Below are 24235 nucleotides of genomic sequence, written 5' to 3'. Positions count from 1 at the left end.
AGCAGGGATACCCCCGGCTGCATTTATTTATTTGCCCCTCATGGTGCAGGTGGGACCCACTGGAAAGAGGCAACCAAGGGAGGAGGGATGCTGCTACACACCACTGTCCCTTCCAAGGATGGGAGAAAGGATGTCAGGAGCCAAACATGCAGGAATCCTCTTCCCCCAGTGCTGAGCATCTGCTTTCATCTACTGATAAAAGCCCTATGTGCTGCTGACATATAACATCAGCAAGGTTAGGCACTGGAAAGAGGATTTCCTGCCAGAGGAGCACATCATCCACTGGAGAAAGCGTCGGGAAAGAGTTGACCCCATTTCACTGAGCTGATGGAAAGTGCCAAAATAAAACCCAGCTCACCCAAAACCAGGAGCTCGGCTGCATGAACAACAGAGCGCAATTGTCTGGCCAGAGCCGAGGATCAGCATGCTCCCTTCTGGCTGGAGGATCTGAGGATCTGAAAGTATTTTCCAGACCAAAAACACTTCTTTTCAAAGATCTTCTGTTAAGGAGAGTTCTATTCCTGCAGAGGTAAGCTCCCGTCCCTGCTGAGAAGCTGCACTGAGCCTTATGCAAGGAAATCTCAGTGCGAAGGCAGCAGAGGGGTCTGCAGTGCAATTTCCCCTTTATCCATCATCTGCACAGTGATGAGGCAAAGCAACGCTGCTGGCGTACTGGATGAATTGGGAGGGGTGATGGTGGGGAGTGTCTCACATTTTTTGACCAAGATGTACATGGTCACATCCAGGCACACCCCAACCCCAGGCACAACCCCTATCTCCATCTCTCCCCGCTTCACCTGCATGAAGGATCACAAAGCTACTGCAGCCTCCACAGTGTGCTTAAAATAAATTACTATAATTACTTCAAATAAATTATTATACTGCGCTCAGACACCTCAGCTCTTACTTGTTTCTAGCAAGGAGCATTCCAGGCTATTTCTCACCAAAAAAAAACAACCCAAACAACTCAGTAAATTCAGGTGGAGCTGTATTTTTCCTACTTAAAGGAACTTTCCTTTCATTTAAACCTCACTACCTGATGACAAGAGGGGAGTCAGGCCTCCTAATGAAGAGCTGCAATCCTCAGTGACTGTCAGATAAGGAAAAATGAAAGAGCTTTGTGAGTGCATGTCCTGAGCAGGGACCTGTAACGAGTGATGAGGACGTGGGTACAGAAGGAAGGGAAAGACAAGGCTTTGCTTTGGAAGCTGGAGGTCACCACCGGGCTGATTATTCTTCCAGCATTTACACTTTCAACGGCACAGGCAATTTTTAAAGCCACGCTGAAAGATATCAGCACACTTCTATGTGTATGTTAACAGGCACCATCCAAGTGCTATACAGCACTGCGCCTACACCCACACTTTGTGCTTACTGCAGCATTTTCTATCTGAAGACCTCAGTGTGAATTAATTTAGCTTCCCAGTGCCCTTGCCAGGTAGATTATCTTCCTCTTACAGAAAGAGGAGAGGCTCAAGAAACAAACAGGGGCTAAAAAGTTGAAGCCATCCCACCAGGACTGCCTTTAGCACAGACCTTTATGTATTCTTCATACAAAAAAGTATGTTTGCAACAGAGAGCACACCGAAGGTCAAGCATCAAGACACATGCTGACACTCTGCCTTCAACCCATGCCTGCAGATGCAGGAGCTGAATGCTGGTGCACTCTGCAAGTCCCCGCCAACATGACTTTTCAAGCCAGAAAGAGCACAGTTTATAGCCCAAACACAATTACAGGATGAGGTCATACACTGGGGATGCAGGGATGTGGGTGCACAGACCTCAAGACCCCACAAGAGCCAGTCTTGCTGCTGCTTCTCTTCCCCCAACATCAAAAGCTCCCCCCAAAGCCCCTAACTTCCAATGACTTCGCTCAGAAGCAGGAGCAGGGATGTCACAGGTGAGATGGAAATACAGAATTGAGCTGGGGAGGTCAGTGAATCTGGTGGAAGGAGAAGGAGCAGAAGCAGCTCTTGTCACCAGAGAGCAGTTTTGAAACAGCCACCAAGCCTTTGGGTTATGCGCGTGCCAGGGGAGGGAATACATTCCCACACTTCCCTTTCCCTTCGGCTTACCTTGCAGTCTTGGATGGGGGAAGGAGCCTGGGCACCTATCACGCAGTGCCTTCATCCAAACCTTTCCTATTTACCTACCAAGAACAACGCAGCAGCAGCTTTAAGAGGTCTGGATTAGGGACATGACTCTCACAGTCATCCCTTCGTACACAGTATGCAATGAAAGATCCTCCCTGGAGCCACAGGGTCCCCTTGCTCCCAACCATGCAGCAAGCCTGGTTGGGTAGGCACCTCCTCATTCTAACACACATGGAATTCCCATCCATCTCCCTCCCGGAGTGGAATCATTGAATTGTTTAAGTTGGAAAAGACCATTAAGATAACTGAGTCCAACCATAAGCCTAACATTGCCAAGTCCACTGCTGAACCATGTCCCTAGGCACTACATCTACATGTCTTTTAAATACCCCCAGAGATGGAAGCTGGAATCCAGCCATCCCCACTGGCTGCATGAGGTCTCCCCACGCTGATGCTCTCCTGGAGGGTCTCCAAAGGACACCAGAGCCAGAAGGGAGCCCACTGTGGAGCGAGAAGAGGGAAGAGTGAAGTCTGCACATGGATCCCTTAGCTCAGGGTGCTGCATGCCCCCTCTGCAACCTGCTGCATTGGCATGCCTTCATCTTGCCACTCCTGGAATGCCCAACAGGGAGTCTTCCCCGGGAATCAGCTCTTGGCCTGCACACAAACCAACACACTCTATGTATGAAATGAGTGGTGCATGTAAACCCCCTGGAAGAAAGAAAAGTGAAGCATGTTTTGAGCAAGGTTCAGATATACCATAGCACACCATCATCACCTTCAGTTACTGAGAGCCCCTGCAGCTTCTGCTTGGGTCAAAAGGCTCACTATCCCTCCAAACTACCTGAGAAACTACAAATCTTCTTTCAGACAGAAAAATTTTCCTGTATCATGGCAATAATAAAACCCAAGGTATTTGTGTGGCTTCTACTTTGACAGGAAAACGACCAAAGCTGAGAAACATGCAGCCGCAATGAATCCTGTGTGCGCCCTTCTCACGCTTCGCTGCCCAACTCCAGCACTAGACACAAACCACTTTTCTTTATCCTGAGTAGGATTTCCTCTTCTTCTCGCTCCTCTTTACCACACATCACTAGCCAACGGGACATCTGAGAAGAAGGATGAACAGTAACTGTAAAAAAACCGATTGTTAAAAACAGCTGAAATACTGCACAGCCCAATTCACCCTCTGCTTGATATATGAGGAAACTGAAGTCCTCTGGAGAGAGGGATAAGTACTGCAGCAGCTCCAGACCCAACTGTCCAGTCCCATTCCACAACCCTAATGGTTTTTTTCCTGTAATCACATCCTTTTTTGCCACCAAGGCCCCTTTTCCCCCCTAAACACATCTCTACTGTGATTTTAGTGCTTTGACCCTGCCAAAAGCACCTAATGCTAGAAAAGAGAGGGGCTGCAGCATCCCTGCTCCCTCCCCAGCAGACATGGACTCTCCCTGGGATGCAGGATATGATGAGCCACTTGCCCTCAAGTCCCTGTGCAAGCTGATAGGGAAGGAAAGGAAAACCCTATTTACAAAATCTCTACCTTAAACAAGCAGAAAGATGTAGGAGAGAAGAAAGAAGCTTGTGCCCAGGTTTGGTGCACAAAGACTACTGCAGACACCAAGGAGAAGCTTTAGGACCCCGCAGATGGGCCATGGTGGCAAGCTGGCTGGCTTAAGGAGAGCATGGTGAGAAACAGCAGGGGTGAGAAAACAGGGAAAACCACTGCATGCATCCATACATCCCTCAGTTTTACAAGGTTTTTCCAACTGTTCAAAAAAAAAAAAAAAAAAAAGAAAGAAAGAAAAGGGAAAAAAAGAAAGGAACTGAAAAACCCTCAGCAAATTTAGCAAAACATGTCAACAATTTCTGTGCCACAGCCAAGGCACACTTGCTCTCCTCACTGAAAGACTAGGCATTTTTAGAAACCTTCTTTTGCAAAACCTGTTGGTGGGCCTTTTGTTCTCCCTTCTAGCACTACGTACGCACAAGCATCCTGGAAACTTAAAAAACAAAGGGGGAGGGGAGCCCATTTTTAGACTTACACAGGCAGGGAGGACTAAGAGTGTGTCACCATGTCTCTGAGCTAGATGTTACATTCTCCAAAAACCATATGCTGAAGATTGCTAAAACAAAAGAGACAGCAATGATAAAGGGAAGCCTTATGTTCAAGTAGTGGTTAGTTGCACAAGATTAGAAATTAGCTCACTATCCAATTTTTAGATAAAGGCTTTAAAAGGATAGGATTTCTCCTTCACATGGAAGCAATGAACTGATAGCTATTCATTACTGAATTACTCATTCAAGATTTAAAAACAGCAGAAGAAGAAATCTTGTCGTCTTCTGTGTCATCGAGACAAACCGCAGGGGTAAGGGTTAGAGCATCGCACCCGGGACTGAAAAATGTATCCCATGGGTTTCAGACTAACCCCCACTCCCGTGGGGACCCGAGCTGCCCTGCTGAATTTGAGCCAAAGATTTACTGTGCAATCAATTCAGTATACCCCCAGGGCATTAGAAGCTTAGTTATGGAAAAGATGGGCCACTCACTACAAGAAATCAGAGGAAGGAAAACAAGGTGTATGTTTGCCAGCAGGATTATACTCCCGATTGGACAAGAGGCTGCCTGTGATCTGAGCCTCTCAGACGACGGGACAACATATAAAAACCCTTACGGAAGCAGCAGGCACACAACAAAACACATGCGATGTTTAACATCCGCACTGCAGGCAAGATGTACCTGCACACAAGCACAACCCCGAAGGATGCCGCAAAACCTACCGGACACCCCCCAACCACCAAGGACCTGAGCAAGGCACCTACACCAGCCATGGCATGCTACATTTCTGTCTCCCCATGCAAGCGCGTCAAGAAACAGTCATGCATTAAACTGCTCATGGCAAAACCAGTGCTGATCATCAGACACAAAGGAGGTGGACAGACATCTCTGTGCCCAAAGACTAACATAGCCAGGCAAGCTGTCTCCTGAAATAGCTCCAATTCCAGCCCCCTCCCAAACCTGGCTTCGGTTTCAGCTGCAGTTGCTCCCTCCCAAATTGTTCCTCCTTAAATAGTCTCCCTTCCTCTTTCCTGGGGGAGGATTTGCCCTGCGGGATGACAGCAGGCTGTAGGACCAAGAGAAAGCTAAAATAGACCTTCGCTAAGATTATCATCCCACTAGCAGCTGTATTACAGTGAAATGCAACCACCTGGAGGATTAATATATAGATGCATTAACATATAGACTGAAATTTATAAATAGAATGAATACTTAATTTCTGCAGTGTATTTCCTGGAAAGGAAGAAGGTGGGAGCATCCACAAAATAAAGAATACACCACCCAGGCAGAACAGCCATGCATGCCATAGAGCATTCCCCTTCATCTGCAGCATCAACACAGGCTCCAGTCAGTCAGAACATAGAAATAGGAAGGAGCTAACAATATTCTTGACACTTACCACCCAATGCACAAAACCACAGCTAATAAAGCAAAACAAATAAATATGAGATGCATTTTGAGGCCAGAAAGCACTTGAAGCAAGAGAAAAGCAACTGCTTCAATATCTTGAATGAAAAACACTGCATGAATCCAAAGTCTTTCCAAGTAGTTTTCAGAGAGGTGGCCATCACAGCCTGGCTGCTAACAGGCATTCTGCAAGCGGTACAGATAAAGCACTAAGTGACATGGCAAAACTAGCTGTAAATGCTCCTGTCATCTGAACCTGGTAAGTGGGGAAAATAACCAGCCTGAATTATCAGGGTTACCTTTGGAAACACCAACCCTCCCTTCCCATCCACCAGAGATAACAGCCGCAGAGACTTGCTGCACATGGGGCGTTACGTATTAAGCACAGCTACGAGAATCAAACAGTTTGTGCTCAAGTTGTGGGTCACCACTGAAAAAATCCGTCTTAGGAAAACCAGAGAACCTGATGCAAAATCAGACAGAGTTATCTTCAAAAGTCACACTGTTATCTGCTTTCACCTTACAGCTGCAGTACGCAGTGGCAGGACATGATAACTCATAAAGCCATCCTTAGCAACGCCAAGACATCACATCTATAAAATAGCCATTTTGTGTAAGAAAGCAAACACACGGAGGAAAAGCAGCAGGTGATACGGAAAAAAAGAAGAAGAAAAAAAAGAAAAGGGGGGGAACACTTCCTTGACAGGATTTATTTTTAAATGATGGTTGCTCAAACCTGCTTGGGAAATTGGTATGGCAGGAGTATCTCCTGTGCAAGAGGATGAATGGTGACTCAGCAGGTAAAAGCTGTCAAAAACACATCCAAAATTAGAAGTCAGAAGGAAGAACTATAAATTCCTCAAGCAGTGCTGCTTTGTGCACTGGGTGGACGCTGCAGAGATGCTCAGCAAAACAAGTGGGGAACCCAATCCCCACTCTGAGCACCCACAGGGGGTTCATCCTCCCGGAGCCACCAGAGACAAGGGGAGCTTTGCCACCGATGCTGGCAGGACTCCTGGCACTCTTGTGCTGTGAGAAACCACTCTGGATCCTGTGTTTGCCCCGAACGCAATGTGTGAGGAGATCCCATCACTGCTGGATTTCAGTTATGATGCTGAAGAGCTTTGCACCCCCAGGGCATAACCCTCGCCAGCCTTCACCCCACTTTGCACATCACTCCGGAGAAGACAGGAGCAAGACTTTTTCATGCACACTCAGACAAAAATACCTCTTTTTTGCACTGCCTTTTTTTTTTTCCCCTAAATAAAAGTCAAGCAGCCCAGCCAACATGGAAGGCTGGATAAACACTCCTCCTTCCCCCCAACAGAAATTACAAAAATGCCTTTGAATTTGTTTTGGCAAGAAACAATGTTTTTTTATGAAAGAGCTCCATTGAAAAGTCACAATTTGGAATGTACTCATCTATTCTACATATTTTTAGAAGTTCTAATTACCACCTTAAGAGTATTTTGACACAGTTTACGGTTTGTTAGATGGTATTGTGTGCTACAACTGCCAAACACACCTTTTGGAAGCACCTGATTGTATTAATGCTAACTGTGGGGTTTGTGCTGCCGAGTCTCATGTTGGCAAATGAAAAATAATAAATTAACGCCATTTGGAGAAAGCTCTGCCATTTCTAACCCAGCAATTAAGAACAGATTTAATTTTAGATACTGCTGCATTCTTCAGCTTATCAAGTTATTCAGTACTGACACTGGTACTATCAGTACATGCCCAGTTCTTTAAAAACAGACCCAGGCCACTTTCTCACCCCTTAAATTAGCAGCGACAGAGATGAGAAGTTAACACTGCTTTCCTGCCTCCCAGGAGCTGCAACATATGCTCTTTGCTGAAAAATAACAACTAAATAAAAAGCACACAAACACAGAGCACACACTGGTATTCCTCCAATGGGCCAAATTATAGCAGCCAGTGGCACATAAGGAGTTAACAAGAAAAACCCCAAGTCGTCAATGGCTTGTGGCAGAGCTGACTGCATTCGCAAACCATGGTGTGCAGGCATTTTACGGGTGATAAAAGCAGACTGAAGCATGGCTGGAGAGATGCCCACAGCCCCATCTCCCTTCCCAAGGCTGGGCAGTTGGGTGGCAGGTAGGACATGGAGAAAGACAAATGCTTTTTATTTGGCCATGGCTCTGCCAGTGGCAAGGTGTTGCCCAGGGAGGTCTGGTGCTGTCGGCAGGTCTCCAGCTGGCACCAAGGGGATGGGAGATTGCTGGCTACATCCCACAAGGGAAGTCAGAGCAATCTAGGGACCAGCATCTGCATCTCAGCGGCAGTGGGGCAGCCCTTGCTGGGAAATGGGATGTGCCTTCATCATCTCCTGTGGGCATGTGGCAGCAAACACTGTGACCACCAGCAACCTCTACATCTTGAAAACAGTGCCTCTAGACAAGGGAAGAAAAGATAAATAGGAGCCAGGGCATGGGAGCTCCCCTTTTCCTGCCTGTGCTTACAGTGTCACCAGCCTCCCTGCCATCTCCAGCAGCAGGAGACCACGATGTACAGCAGAAAGGGATACACATGGTTGTGGCAGCAGTCCAGACTTTGAAAGCAAAATTAACACATGCAGCAAGGGACAAGTTGTGAAACCGTTCTCTAATGATGGCAGTGGAGGACCCTGGGAATCACCTGAAACAATAAGGTGACAGGGCAACAGCTACTTGCTATTTCCACTATTAATCAGAGCAGCATCGCAGCCAGGACAGGCTGCAGGATCCCCAGAGATGACCTGACTAAAGCAAGATATGTTTTGGCCACACACATGTTGTGGGGCTTGCTGCAGGAAAAGCAGGATGATGCTTTGGCTTCTTGTCACAAGGGAGGCCAGAATGGGTAACACATCAAGAGCTATGTGAAAACAGACAGAGGGTTTTGTTGACATGAAGATGATGAAGCTAGTATTCACAACAGGAAGCCTTAATGGTGCAATAGTTAGCAAAATAGCTAGTCGATGGCCCCTGAAAACCCAATGCCCAGCTGGGACAGAACAGCAGGGCTCACGAAGCAGCATCAGATCAACTCAGACCCTGGGAGAAAAGCTCCTGGCATCCTTAGGACCGTGCCATGGGTAAGCCCAGGCAAACACATGATGAGGACTCAAAAGACAGACCCTCAGAGGGGTTTGCCCATCCCAAAGGATGCAATGGCACCTTCGCCACATCCCTCCTCCTGCCATGCATCCCTCTAAGGCAAAAAGCACACACAAAAGCAAACAAAATTAAATTCAACCTTGGCCTTTATAGGGTTCCCTCTTTTCATACGAAGAAAAGACACAACCATCCCCAAGCACATTTTTATTTACTGAGATTCCAGCAGCCTCATTTCCTGCTACATCCCTCTTGAAGGCAGGAGTGCACTAATTGTAAGCCTATTGAGAAACAGGCTACCCTCTGCTTTCAAACTGGAATTAGTTCTGCTCAGTCTGACCTTGCATTATTTTGCAGCGCTGCAACACTAAAAGAAAATTAGAGCGACTTGTTAAATCCTTTGAAAGGTAAAGCAACCTTAGTGCTCCAGGTTCACATGCAAAAAACCAACCAAAACAAAAGCCAACAAAACAAACCAAAATCAAGCTCTTAAATCATGACTACTGCTTTGATGTGGTAGGATTTAGCCCTGCATTTTAAGTTAATTTATTTCTCATTTACTTGAACAATCACACCAGATTTAACGAGCTCTCCCTATGAAAACTTCAGCTACAAAGAATCGCATTTGCTTATGTTACACCTAGGAAGGAAACCCTAAAACATCGCATGCTTCTTAACAGCCAGATTACTAGTTTTCAGGCCTCTCCGCCAGATGCGTTTTTAATCTCTGTGCATAATAAAGCAAAGTGTAATTGTACAGGTAAAGTGAACCAAAATATGCACACCAGATGGAAAAGAAAACCCACAAAAAACAACTTGATTATGTTTTGTAGAGCTGGCAACTAATGGAGCTGGAAGCTGAATTCAGATCTGCAGGCACTGGCAGAGTTGCTGCATGGTAAATGAGGAGCTTCATTACCCCACAGCCACAGCTCATGGGCTCCTGTTTGTCCTCCTGGTTCCCTGCATGGGAGCACGCCGGGTTGCGTATGGGCAACACGTCCTTGCACTTGTTCATGCTTGCAGAGCATGAACAGGCAAGATCCCAGGCTACCATGCAACTGCTTGTCCACCTTCACACTGTCCCTTGGTGCATGGGGATTACTCAGCCCTCTGGACTTACACTGGTCTGGCCCTCTCAAGCCACCTCCTAACCCATTATGCAGGTTCTTCGCTACCCACCATCAGCAGATTTCATCACCCTGGTAAACCGGACACTGCCACCCTTGTATGAAAGCTCACACCCACTCTAAAAGCAAAATTCATCATGAACCACCGATCACCTCTGGAAAGCCCCAGGTAAGGTGGGCACTGCCTTAACTCTGCTGTGAGCACTGCTCAGAGTCACAATCCTGGGCTTTCACCAGCAGCAACAGGACCACGGGAAGCAAATCCCAGCCAGTGGGACCACAGGATGAGACACAGCTGCAGCTCTGCATCCAGGGCTCAACATCTGCACATCATCCCTATTTCTACCAAACCTGGACCATCCAAGAGCCATGCGCCCAGGGAAGAAAGGTGCATGTGCCAAGCTTTTGCAGCCAGGCAAGTTTGCAGCAAGGAGCTCTGCTTCTCTGGAGCCACGCCATCCTACACTGCCTCCCCTACTCCCCGACAGCTTTTGCCAACACCATCTATTTGTTAATTCAAGACTACCTTGATTTGCCTTCACAGAAAACAGAGATTCAGTATCACAGTGTTTTCTCCAGATCGAGGAGACTGCTGCCAGATTTAATGGCCCTAGCAGGATTAGACAGGTTGTTCCCATTTTCCACCAGTGCTAAGAGGCCAAATTCAGCAGGATAAAGTCAGAATAATTACATTCAAAACCTCAAGAAGTTGGGTTTTTTTCATCTGTTTCACCAGTGAGCCAGACTCATCCACTGGAATTAAACCCAGCTAAAAGCATCATTAGCTTCAGCAAGGTGTTTCATCAGGCAGGAGACTACATCCCTCTTTGTTCCATCCTCAAGGTGGGACTCTTACATTGCAATTCAGGCACAGGGTTCCAAGCCTGAACAATGCTGAGGGAGACTGAAAAGGATCCAGCATGCGAGCATCAGCTGCGCACAGGGACAGCGCTGCTTTCCCACGCAGGATGGGGACAAGAGCCCAGGAATGCAAGAAGTCACTCAGAAGTGCTGTCTCCTGGGAAAAGCTTTAGCAACCTTCCTTTTCTTTTTCTTTTTTTCTTAAATAAAAGAAAATAAGCAAACAAAAGTCACCCCAGCGACGGCACATTCTGCTGAGATTCTGAGATGCTTTCTGCAGGGGGTGCAAGCAGTGAAAGGGCTGGAGAACACCTCACGTGGATATACAGCAATGTAAACAGCTCTGCCAAGACTCAAGCTGCAGGATAGGAATAAATAAATGCAGGGATAAATAAATATTAAAAGGGCCCTGCACACAGGTAGCGCAGGCACATTTCAGAGCTAGAGGAGGGTTTCCTTCCCCCCCTGCCATATCTAAATCAGGGCACAGGAAGCCCAAAGCCTCCGCAGCTCTGGGCTGCAGCACAGACTCGGTTCTGTGCCTCTTGTGTCGCAGGACCCCCAGGTATTGCACATAGAGAGAATTGAGTGCTCAGGGTAGAGGGAGAAAACATGAACTATTTCTATGTTAAAAACAGAAAACAACCGAACATCAACGCTCACATCCAGTTTGTCTTTAGGAGGGATTTAAAGCACTTGGGCTTCTTCATTGCTTAATCCCACACCACACTTCCCCACTACCAACCAGTATCGACTTTTAACAATGCAAAAGCATCTGCCCACATTTTTGCAAGTATTTAAGAGCCGGCAAAGAGCACCCTTCCCTTTCTGTAGGGTTAATCAAAAGAACAGTTGCCAAAATGCTGAGAACACAGTCAAACAATAGCTCCTCTGATGAAATTCCTCCACTCCATAGAGAAACCAGTATCCTCCAGCTGCTGTCGCTTGTCCAGAGAGATCTCCGAGTGTTTACCCGCTCCCATAAAAAAAAAAAAAGTGGGGAGAAAACCAAAAAAAATGTGACAAATTGAAAGATTCAAGTGCAGCTTGCAGAAAATTAATGCAGAGCCCTGCAATATAACTGCAATACAGAAGGTTGATTAATGCTCCATTTGCTTTGTGCGAAATATAAACCTGGGACATCAGTGGAAGGAGGGCAACACCAGTCACCTGTCCCAGGGATAGAGACTTGCTATACTTATCAGTACACAGACCACTTCTGGCAGCTCCATCTCTCTAAATAACTCATTCTCAGTGGAATCTCTCATCAGTCACTTATAAAAGCCAGGTAGCCGAGCCGGACAGCTGAATTACAGCAGCTATTATCCACGTATGCCTGAATACAAGTAGACACCTTTATTTATAAACGCTCTCTGCCTGACCAAGATTTGACACCGGCTACAAAAAGCATTCAGCATCCAACTGACTGCTTCAGAATAATGTTATGAAAGGTTAGCATGCACAGTCCAAGAAGACACCTTTACACAGTGCTAAGAGCTATTGTTAAAAGAATTCATGCTGCCTCGATGACTCTTTTATCCAAGCAAGTTTAAGTAATTGATTTCCTGACCACACTCTGCTGCACACCCTTGCCTCTTTCTACTTGTATGTATTCAAATAAACATTTTTTTTCCTAGACCCAATTCTCAGACATTTAGAGTATTTTTTGGTTTATCAAGTCTATCCCTCTCCTTTCAGACCTCCTGGGTCTCTGTGCTTTCCAAGATGCTGTTTCTTGCTTGATTACGTTTAGGCTCACCCCGACCTGCAAGCCATGAGCATGGGCACACACGTTCCATGAAAGGGGAACGTGCAGGTTATCCAAGTGCAAAGGGATGGGGGAGGAAAATGGCAGCAATTAAAAAAAAAAAAAACAAAAACAGATTGCTCGCATTTAGTTTTCTTCAGCTTTAAGTGGCAACCTCTGATAACAGAAGGTAACCAAGTCCATGGCAAAAGCGTGAATTTTGCTTTACATTGACAGCATCCCCAGGAACAGCACGTGCAAACACGCCAAGCAGGGCTCAGCTGGGCAAAGGAAGACCTTAAGTATACATATGTTCATAGCAGACTCCTGACTGTTATAACCTGAAACAGAAGCTGGCATTTCTGCCATGGCAGAGAGATGGGACCCAACTCCCCATAGAGCTCCAAGGGCTGTGCTGTGCCATCACAGAAATGGCGAGGAAGAGCCTTCCTTGTCGTGCTCCTCATTTCTTAAATGCGGTTGATCAAAAGCATCCTCGTTTCACTCCCAAAAGCACCGTTCCTGTGCCCAGCACCTTCACCCCTTGCACCCATCCCTCCCACCACACCCAAACCCGAAGCACCAGACTCACCAGCACAGCACTGAGCCCCAGCCCAACTCTCCGGCTAAAAATCCCTACAGAGGATGAAAATCAGAGGGCTGACAGCAACAGGAGCAAATAACCTCAGGCACCCCTCCTCACAGCACCAACCGGCAGCTCCAGAGAGGCTTCCCAGGAACCCCCTGAGGGGCTGGCTGGTGGATGGGATCCCCATGGGGCCATCCTTGAGACCCCAGCACCAGCGTCAGGAAGGAGCTGTGTGCTGCCTCTGCATTGCTGAGTAAGTTGTTATGGTTACTGAAGGGTTTGGTTTTTTCCCCTCTCCTCTTTTTGAAAGAATGCTTATCAGTTCAACAGAATTCCGTGAGTCAGTAACAATTCTTATCTCAAAAGGTCACTCAGGTAGTTTTAACTCTACATTTCATCTACATTCGCATTATCTGGAGGGAAACAGCCTGAGGACTTTGTTGGTTGTTTTGGTTTTTTTTTTTTTAATAATCCGCTTTGGAACTGTAAGATTTAAAAGAAATACAAGCTACCAGAACCAAACGGAGCCCATGAGCAATCTGAACACACCGGGGAACAGACAGGGAAAAAAGGCAGAAAAATCACACTGAGGGATGCTGCATGAGAAACAAAGGGACTATCCCAACAGGAAAACTATGAAAACCAGGGAAATGTGCGCGTACAGACCACAGCTGCTGCAGAAACGCTATGTTCTGCTTGCAAATGTCAGATCAGCCAAGTTTCTCCACAACAAAAGTTGCGGTTTTTTTCCTCTGCATTTCTCCCCTGATTTTCTTCCTTCTTCACTTCCCATTACAGACAGAGGGCAGAAGGAAGGGGACAATGGGAAAAACCTGAGCACTTGAGAAATAAGAAGAACTGACCTGTGAGGTTCAGGGTGGGTTTTTTTGAAAACAGATAACAAGAAAAAAAATGCAGTGGCATGGAAGAGTTTTAAAACATTTCAAGCTAAACCTGGTCAAACGCTGGTTTATCCACCCACTGAATTATAACAACACTTAAAGCTCATGCCCATACCCTCACCAGGCAAAAGCGTAGGAAAAGAGCAGGAGAAATAAGTAGTTAAAAGCAAGGCAGGTTTGTGGTTTGTCTGAAGTAAGTTCTATCAAAAGAAAGAAAAGAGAGCAAGAAAAGGGAAAGAGAAATCTGGAACTAATTACTTGCAAGGATCAGGAACAGAGGAAAAGCTTTTTAAAGCGCCCCATGCTTCCACTCCAGGGCTGCCTTGCTCAAAAGCAAAGAGCAGGGCAAAGCTGCTGAATCCTGCAGATGACACTCACAATATTAACATTACTTTAAGTGAAACAGTACCTTCAGGCATGGTAGCAGCTCAACAAACTGGGCCATGTCCAGCTCCTGCAAGCATCAGGGAAGACTTGCTGGGATTGCAGCACAAGCTGGCTCAGTCCCTGGTGCAGCAGAGACACCAGCACCATCCATCTGTATCTCCCATAACAGAAAGTCCCATGCTCACAACACAAAACCAACCATGAGTTTCTTGAAGCATGGTACTGCGAACAGGAGAAAGTCTTTTTCTGCCCCGTGGCTTATTTTTATGTATTAGAAGAAAGTTTTCTGCATTAGAGCTCTGAAAAGGGCAATGGCAACATACGTGGTTACCACCCTGTTTTCCACTCAGAGATTGGAAGTCTACAGACTTCATCAGCAAGCAGAGCCTTTGGTTATGCCAGAGAGAAGCTCTGAAGAAGGTGCTGTACCGCACATCTTCACAGCTCTGCAAGTATAGAGCCAGATCATAAAAGCCATGCTGTAACTCTGACACCTTCACCAAAATCTTTGATACAACCATACCATGCCACAGAGCCACCGCATGCAAACACGCAAATAAAACTGCAAGCTGTGAATCAGGCATCAATGCTGATAAATCCTTCACTTGCATGTCCTCTTGCCTTAGACAGACAGGTTTGCCTCCTGCACAGAAAGGCTAGCAAAAGCCCAAGCCCCGGCCACACACAGGTAACACCTACCACGTACAAAGCAAATGGGGTTGCTGCCTCCAGAACTGGTCCTCCCACACCGACCAGGCTCATTTACTGCTCTTTACTCAGAATCAGAGCAGACTGAATTGCATGGCCATCACATAGTGGGTGAAACCAACCTCAGCTCTCTGCTCTAAGAAACCCAGCTTGGAATCCCCATGTGCCAAAAATGCAACTCCCTCTGCCCATAAAATCCCTTCCAAAGAAAAGCCAGCATCACCTTCTGCAACAGGGAAACAATCCCAACCTTGTTTTGATGAGATCCTGACCTTCCATTTAACACATCTGCTGCAGAAGAGGAAGCGGTGCACAGGCGGAAAGTCAGGAATGGATCTGCTTGCTCCACTTTATTTGTAAGTACAGGGATCAGGACAGAAAGCCACCGGTTTGGCTGTTTGCCATTGCCAAACTCACACTCAGCAGTGACCTCTGCAGATCTCTGGGTCTCCGTCTTAGGACCAGAGCACTGCAAAGATAAGCACGCCATTTTTTAAGAGAAAAGGGGTAAGCATGCAAACCCGTGCATCCTCTGTATGAGGCCTTGCAGCCTCTTTTAGAGGCTTAACAGCTCCTGCATAACCAACAGTTAGTAAAATAGTAATGGCCTTGTTTGTTCAGCGAAAATAGAAAGAAAACGCAAAGGGCACGTGCATGCAATTCATGTAATGGCTCATCCCAGCTGCAATCCTTGGTGTCAAGGCCCACTCCCGCATTTCTGCAGACAGAAAGGGTTGATGACTTATGACATGATGACTTATGCTTTGCCATGGGCTCCGACACTCACTTGGCACCATGTAAGAAGTGGGGAGAAGACTGGAGCAATCAGGTGGTAAGCCCAAAACACAGCCCAGCAGCCACTGTAATACATTAGCTCTTCCATCTGATCAATCCAACCCTGAGGAGCTGTCAGCAATGACCCCTGGGGTTTGGATGCAGTGGTAGTGCAAGGGGTGCCCTTTCTCCAAACAGTTATCTGCAGTAACATTAGACACAAGCACGAAGCTGGAGATCTAAAGCACTGACGAATACATCTTAAAATAAAGCAAGTGTTCACAGTAATTACTATTTCAGTTACGCTGACCACAAACATAACTCCCAGCTTGGTAAAAAGTTATTTAATTTGTGGCCCCTGAAAGCAAAGGTGTTTTTTAATGGAAGATGAGAAAAAGAAAGGCCAAAGCTCAAGAAACTGTAGAAGATAGGTGGCTAATCTAGTCCACGGAAACCTTCACCAACTGCTTCAAGGAAATTTTGGCTGACCATAGCATCAACTGTTTTAAAAGCAACCGACCCAAATGCAAACACGTCAAATCTAAGCGGCAAGTCAGACATGCAGCTTCGTTAAGATGCTGAGGTCCAGCACACCAAAGGATGTAACTGTGCAGATGATCATTCACTGGCAACGGCCAAAGCTGCAAGCAGAGCACTTTCCTCCTTCATCCACTTAATCTCATTTGAAGCAAGTGTATTTGCAAACTAGATTATTTTACCTGATGCTCTACAGTTGGTTCTTATTCAGCTCCTGATCTAAAGCTAATGTTGACCTCTCCCATCAGTCTGTACCTTGGCAGGTTGATGACTGCCACACATTGGCAACAATGCCCCATGCGGTTCCTCCCCTTCACATACAACCTCCCTGCACTCACTGTTGTGGGGACAACAAGCTGGTCCAGGCAGAGAACTCCTGCTCAGGTCTGACGATGCATCAAGTGATCTCTGCATCTTTTACACGCACACCAGTGGGATTCTTTCCCAACCGTAGTCAGTGGGGAAATTGAGCCTGGCATCAGGCCCCTCACTGAGCCCTGCATTATACGACAAAATGGTTAAAAGGTCACTACAAAGCATGCAAAACTCTCTGGGAGAAAGCAGCCCACCCATGGGCAGACCCGCTTGCACCATACGATGCTCGAGGCAGCAAACCACACTGCTCTCATCCTCATCAGTTAACCTTTTCCTCCCTCCATCCTGTTTTAAGCACTGCTACCTAAAAAGTCTCCCCTGGCAAGCTCTGCCCTTTGGGAAGAGGCACACCAGCCACCTCATGACCCAGCCCTTTTAGCTCTGCCCCATGGGAGAGACCTCATGGTGCGTACTGCTGGTGCTTTGGGAGCGAGCCACAGAAAGCTTCTCCCTCCTCCTCCGACTGCGAGGGACGCGCGCCAGGAACCGCGAGGGAAGGCATTTCTAAGCAAACAGGAGAAGATACAGAAGAGTTAAGCACAAGCCCAGAGGCGTCTCCTCTAGGTTTCCAGCAGCAGGGCGAGAGCGAAGGGGAGCCTTCTTCACACTGTGCCGCAGGCCTGCCTCCAGCCAGGGCAAGTGAGAGCCAAACACTGGCCTGCAGTGCTTCCCACAGCTACTCTGAAAAGCATCTTTAAAAACAAAACTATCTTTGGATTGCAAGAGAATACTGGGTGTGTAGCCTTGCTCAAAGTCCCTGGCTGACACTGCTCTGTAACTCTACATCCGTCCCCTTGCTGCTCTCCACAGAGCGCAGCACAGATAGCTTTTAGCCCTCAAGTTTGCGAACAAAACCTGAGCAAGATGCATGGCAGCAGCTCAAGCAAACACATGCAGATTAGAAGAAGCCAGCGTCCAACAGCTCAGCCTATCTCTCCGTTTAAGAGTCCCAGCTCATGACTTTTAATGTGCAGAGCTGGGAGGGCTGCTCACACCCCTCTCCAGGCAGGGAAAAGTGTGGAAAGGGACCACATGATGCCAACATCCAGCTTTGCACTCAGAACTTCCTATTGCTCTCACTGAGCACAGGTATTAGCTCCTCATCCCACCATCCTCCTCCCAGGATACCTACTCGTCCCTCTGGTCCCTGCCACAGGATAGCCCAGCTCTTGCATAGGCCAGGGGGACTTATGCTACAGCTCAGCATTGCAATGCACCAGCAAGCCAAGGAAAACAAAGAAAAAATTGGGAACCACTTTCAAACTGAGCACTGGGATGACTTTTCCATCAGTGGGGGTCACTGCATGGTGAAGGGGTAGCAGCTTCCCAATGAGCCGAGAGACTATCTGCAACCAGGGTGGCATCCACAGTCGTAAGGCTGGAGCCACAACGACCCAAGGACACATGAAGTGAGGAACATGTAATACCTTTTAATAGACCAGCTGGTACAGTTCGGGGGGGAAAAAAAAAAAAAGGGAACCCACAACCACACAAGCCCTCCTTTGAGCTGGTGTGCCTTCATGCTTGGCCAGTTTTCCAGCTGCATCACTTGGTCTAATTAAAGACATTACAGCTCTCTACAACCCTTGTCTCTTCCTCCGACCAGTCCTTCCCAGGACAGGAAATCTAGGTCATTTTGATGTTCTCATTGTGAAACTTGACAGCCTGCTGAAATGAAACAAAGATTTTGGCCTTAACATGTGAAGTGGTTAATGTCCTGTGCACAGGGCAAAGAAAGCTTCAAGACCAGGAGCTTAAAGCTGTCACTCTGCTATCAGTGCAGGTGGGTGTCTGGATGCCCAGAGGACCCACAGGAGACTTCAGGCATCTCTGTCAGCCAGCAGAGACCACAGGAGTGAGGAAGCCATGGCAGCTCCCAAGCTAGGACTGGTGTGTCTGGATATGGGACTACTCCAGAAAAACATCTCCAGTCACACCTCTGGCCATAAGAGAGGGGATGCCCAAGCAGGTGAGATCAGAAGCACATCCTGCACTCAATGTCAAGAGCTTATGGACCACAGTTCATGGATACAGCAGCCCCACATCTCCTCATGGGGTCTGTACCTTGCAGGGTGGCCATGCCTGGTGCCCCTCGGTGCCTCGGCCCCAGCCAGCAAGCGCAGGAGCAGCACGGGTTCTGCTCCCACCACGGGGGACACTGCGCTCCTGCCTGACCTTTAGCGGTGGCTTGGAGAAGGTCGCCACGTCCTGACAGCTCCGAGCAGCTGGGACCGAAGCTGCCCAGCGAGGCCAGGCTGGAAGGAAGGAAGGAAGTTATAGCAGGCTTTTAAATAGCACTATGTAATACCTGAAACTTCTATTTCTGTGCAGGGATAATATGGTTTCCATATTCTTCTCCATGCATGGCAGGCCAAGCCACTCGTGCTCAAACTGAATTAGCAGCAGCCCACATTCTTCACCAGTAAAACCATTAAAGCTCTGTGAGGCTACTCATAGCCACCACATAGAATAACTACAAGCTCTACACCTCGGCTAATGAAAAAACATATACAGATTTCCTCCCATGGTTGCTTCTCACTTCTATTTTACCTTTATAATCAAGCAACACCTTTCAGTGCACTACAGATCGCAGGTGGTCTTGCAGTCATCTGCACAGCCCCACACACCACATGTAGTCACCAAACCTCCAGTGTGCTCTGAGACACCAGTGTAGATTTCTGGAAGATGCCTCTCATCTGCAGAGGGGAATGTGGTCATATGCACCCCTCCATGCTTGAGCAGGTACCCAAAGTAGCACAGAAGCAGGAGGGTCCTCAGGGCTTTCTGAGGGCTCACAGCAGAACCACACTGGGTTTTCAATGTTAACTAGGAGGGCTACCATTATCAAAAATAACATCACAGTTGGAAAAAAATTAGATGGAACTCTTTCAAAATAAATATACTTGCTTCTCAATGTCAATTAACTGCTAAAAAGAGTTCTTTTTCTTCCTTGATGTATTCCCCACCTCATCTGCCATATAGCAGACCTCTCGTGTGGAGTCTACCAGGCAAGAACTAGCTGGGCACCTTTGTTCAGAGTTTTTCTCTGTGCCTGGTCCACACACACCTAACAGCTCATGAGCCCAGCTCCACCAGCCAGTGGGGATTTCATGCTCCTTCTGGGCCCCCTCTTGACCCCATTTGTTGGTAATGATACTGCCAAGGATGGTGCCTATCCACCAAGGAACACAGTAGGGCTGCCCCCTCCTTCTAATGGCTGTGAACTTGTGATACATTCAAGTCTTCCCAAAGCTCCAACAAGGCTGGGGCAAGCACCAGGTCCTGCACATATAAAACAACTTGCTTAACCCACTGTTAAGTCAATTTGGACACTTCCTCCAGCAAATCAGACCAGCACGTTACATTCAGACTGGTGTTGCTTAAATCACAGTGACACCCCTCGCCAGACAGAACATTTCACCCGCTCCTCCATGGAAGGTGAAGACCTCGTGTCTTACAGCCAGCTCCTACATCCCATTTAGGCTGCACAACGCTGTCACCCCACAGTCCCTCGCAGACCACCACTGCTGCATCCCCAACATCTACAAGGACACCGGTGGGGTACCTTCAAGCAGGGAGCCACCATTTCCAAGTCAGCAAACTCCAGGAAAACGTAACACAAGCCACCTCAGCCCCCAGCCTGAGAGGGAATCAAGCCCAAATCAGTTACGCAAACAACAGGATAAAAAACAGTGAGGAGTAACGCAAGGTCAGATTATGCCTCTGCTTTTCAGAACAACTTGGTGCGATTCCACTGCCAGGCAAGCAAAAAATGCCAGGCTGCAAAATGAGTGCCAAACAGGAGCGATTTGAGAAATACAGGTGGTTTTAACAAGAAGGAAGTGTTAACATTGGAGACGAAAGCAGTTTTTCTAAGAGTTCTTGGTTGCAAATCTCAGCTACGTTTCCCTCCGCTGCAAACAGAACTGCCCAGCTCACAAAAGCACGTCCTTCTCTACAGGATGCATAGGTACGTCCATCTCATGGAAAAGCCATACAGAGGGGTGTCTGGTGAAAAACAACAACCCAACAGACCCAGGTTTTGCTATCAGTGTTACAAACGCCCTGGAGGAACAGCTCATTTTTGGAAGAAACATCAGGTGAAGTGCAGGCAGCTCTGCAAGCGCATTAAGGGACAGGCAGGAGGCTGGGTGCCACGCTTTGCTTGCAAGAGAAATCCTCATGCCAAGTAAGGTCAGTGGGATTACAGGGGCAAGCAGGGATTGCTCGCATGAGTGGAGATGGAAAGGGCCCAACCCTTGGTTTCCACCCTGGCTTATATGGAGTGAATGCCACCACACAGGCAGCCATACATGACTTTGTATCTGGGAAGGCTTCAAGACACTGCTTCCCTTCATAACTCATCTTTTCTGCAGTCAGCAGGTAAATCACCCCTCTAACGACTTAACCAACCTAGGGGACACGGCTACTGCCAAAACCACAACGTGAATGAGAAATCACAATACTGATACAAAAATGCCGAATTTGAAATGGGCTGCTCACACTAACTTGCAGCAGGAATTGCAGCAACCCTGTGCTAAAGCCAGCAATAGGAAGCTGCACATCTATCCCAGAGCAGCTGAGTTTAGAGAGCATGCTCCCCCCCCCCCACCCCCGGGGCCTCCCCACCCAAATGGATGAGGTTTGGCCCTTCAGCTGTTTATAAAACCAGCAGTATTGCGCCCAGACACACTCTGCAGCATTCCTCCTTCTCATTCCTGCGAGCTATATAAGGGAACAGCCAATTCCAGCCTCGCTCCCCCGTAGCCAGCCCCGATCCCTTCGCGCCACAGCAGCCCCCAGCTTGGCTTCCTGCAGAAGGACTTAAATCTGTCCTCAGTGGAACACGGCACTGCGCTGGACCTTGTCATCAAATGGCAGCACAAGGCAGCTGCCAAATCCTGCCGGCTCAGAGCTCTAATAGGGAACAGCTGGAGAAGGACCCTGCATTCCTCCCGCCCCATCCACACCAGGGGCTGTGTTCAGGATCCAGGGCTCCGCTCGCGATCCGGCCGCCGCCAGCCCGTGAGATTTCCAAACCCACAAGATTCCCCCCTATCGCAAAATGCTCCCTGGCACTGCTTCCATACACACAGCCCCAAAAGTGAGAACTCCCAGCCTATCTCCCCAACCCCCTGGGGTTTTAAACAAAAGGGATGCTTTTCAACGGGGATGGGGGGTTGCTGTGCCTTCTTTTGCTTCTGTTTTGTTTGGAGGGGTTGGTGAAACAGAACTATGCACTTCCAGGCAGATTCTGCCCTCCCTACTTTCATTTCAGCATTTCAGAAACTCTGCCTAAAGCAGCTCGCATCCCCACGTACATCTGGGCACACACACTTGGGAGCATACATGTTTGCAGTCCACACACACCCATAAACAAACGCGTTAGCACGCAGCGCCATTCGCACATCCCTCGTGCCATTTTCATCCTGTTCCAACTCCAATTACTTCTGCGGAGTTGAGTCACTTGTAATGGGGTATAAATAAACCCGAAATACACTTTCGTAGCCACGCACGTCCTCTGTAATGCACCCTGTATGTTCAGTAACACAGCGCAGGCTACTCGCGTTTTCTTAGCGCTCCACTGAAACACAAGGGGGTATTCAGAGCCGCAGGAAAAAAAATGCGTCCAAACAGGATCTGAATGATGAAATAGGAATTGCTACACTTAAAAAAAAATAAAATTAAATAAAACCGGCATAACCCAGCTGCCCAAATCTTTACAAAATAACAGTTCGCCTAAGGTAGCGATGGGCTGCTTCTGCATGCTGCAGAAAGCAAAGCAAGCCACGTTGTCCAAAAGAAGCCTAGAAAATCCAGACTCTACGTGACCTGACTTACTTATTTCACAGGAAACTGCATGGAAGGAGGAAGGGGGGGGGGTGGAGGGGGAGGGGAAGGGAGGGAGAGGGAAGAGAAAAAAACCCTCCAATCATTCATGCTACCGTAGTTACACCACGCCATAGACCGGAGTAGTTTGCAGTGAAAAGCCAAACTGCAATCAGCCATCAGCCGTTTGGAAAACAAAAATGTAAGGAGAGAAGCTGCAAACGCAATCAGCCGGGGGAGCCCTGGCTCCCGACCTCCTCCCTCGGGTGGGTTTTTTGGGTGGGTTTTGCGTGGTTTTGTATTTAATTTTGCCTGCGTGAGAGCACCGTCTGGGAAGGAGCTGCAGCAAATAACACTCACCGGGGTTGTTGGCCTCCCCTTCGAGGATGTGGAGCTCGGTGCAGTCTGCCAGGGAGTGCTCCAGGCAGAGCTGGAGGAAGCGAGCTTGGGTCCGACTAACGCGTTTCAGCAGCGAGAGCAGCGCAACAGTCTGCTCGCACTCGTTCCAGCCCTTGAACCAGCCGGCCAACACGCCGACCTGGTCTCGAAACATCATGGTGAGCCGGCGGCCGGAGGAGACACCTCTGCGGGGGCACAGAATAAATAACCGGGAGAGCCTCCCCGCCCCGACGCCGCTTCCTCCCCTCCGCGCCGGGTCAGGGTTGAAAAATAACAATAATCGAAATTAGGAGAAAAAATACACCAAAACCAACGGATCTCCTCGGCAATCAGAAGGGTGGGTTTTGTTTTGGACGCAGCTTTCGGCCTGGGTTGGGTTTTGCTCCCTCTCTTCTGGCTTCGGTGCGGTGCTGGATTCCCTGATGGCGACACGGGAGGGAGGGAGAGGGGAGGGCGGCCAAAAAAAAAAAATAAATAAAAAGAAAAAAAAAAAAGAAAAAAAAAGGCAAAAAAAATTAGGAAAAGCCCAGCGGCAGGGTCAGGGCTGCCCTGGCGAGGCGGCGGGGGCCTCACACCTGAAACAGAGAGCGGGGCGTCAGGGGGGCACAACAGGAGGAGAAGGAGGAGGAGGAGGAGGAGGAAGGCCCTCGGCCCTGGCACCGCAGCCCCCCCCACTGCCTCCTTCCCCCTCCTCCTCAACGGAGATCTCTGACACTCCCAGCCCGGTTTTGGGGGGGGTGGGGGGGCCACGGGGCATAAGCAACCCCCACATGAACCCAGCACCCTAGGGAGAGAGGGAATCCCCCTCCCACAGCACCCAGGCGGGGGGAAGGAGCTCCCCTAAAACATCCAGCACCACCTGGGGGGGGGGGGAAGGAGAGAGAATAAACACCCCCCCCCGCAGCACATCCAGCCCCCCGCGATAAGCACCCCCCACACGCACACGGATCCGCATGGGGAGGGGAACAAGCACCCCCCCCTGCATCCAGCACCCCGATCTGGGGGGAGGCACACACGAGCAACCCCTCCGAAGCCTCCAGCACCGGGGGTGTCCCCACTGCAGCAAAGCACCGCTAAAGAGAGGGGGTGGCGAGGGATGAGCCCGTGTCGTGCCCCGTGTCCTCTCCCCCCCACCCCCGACACTCACCTGGCTCGTCGGGGCCCCGGGGAGCGGGGGGGGGCGGCGCGGCGCCGGGGGGGGCCGTGCCATGGCGGGGAGAGGGGAGGGGGGGAAGGGGGCGCGCGGAGCGCGAGCAGCGGCGGCGACTCCGCGGCGAGAGACTGAGGCCGGCGGCGCGAGAGCCCCCGCTCCCCACATGCCG

At 48.7% G+C, this 24235-nt stretch overlaps 1 protein-coding gene across 6 annotated transcripts in view; it reads right to left on the bottom strand.

Annotated features, from left to right (window-relative positions):
• SAMD4A (sterile alpha motif domain containing 4A) overlaps positions 1-24235 on the bottom strand; it is a 104195-nt gene extending 79960 nt beyond the window's left edge. For 3 of the 6 annotated variants that reach the window (XM_065683479.1, XM_065683474.1, XM_065683476.1), the window contains exons 1-2: positions 24061-24234; positions 22875-23488 (exon numbers count right to left, since the gene is read on the bottom strand). In XM_065683479.1, coding sequence (XP_065539551.1) covers positions 22875-23070 — 196 coding nt within the window. In that variant the 5' untranslated portion in view covers positions 23071-23488; positions 24061-24234. Of the gene's footprint in view, positions 1-22874; positions 23489-24060 lie in introns of all 6 variants that reach the window. The other 3 variants (XM_065683478.1, XM_065683475.1, XM_065683477.1) reach the window with 3 other exon arrangements.

Source organism: Lathamus discolor, chromosome 6, assembly GCF_037157495.1.
Source record: "Lathamus discolor isolate bLatDis1 chromosome 6, bLatDis1.hap1, whole genome shotgun sequence".
In the NCBI taxonomy this organism is placed as follows: domain Eukaryota; kingdom Metazoa; phylum Chordata; class Aves; order Psittaciformes; family Psittacidae; genus Lathamus; species Lathamus discolor.
The sequence above is the reverse complement of the archived record's forward strand: the minus strand, read 5'-3'. Positions and strand labels throughout refer to the sequence as shown.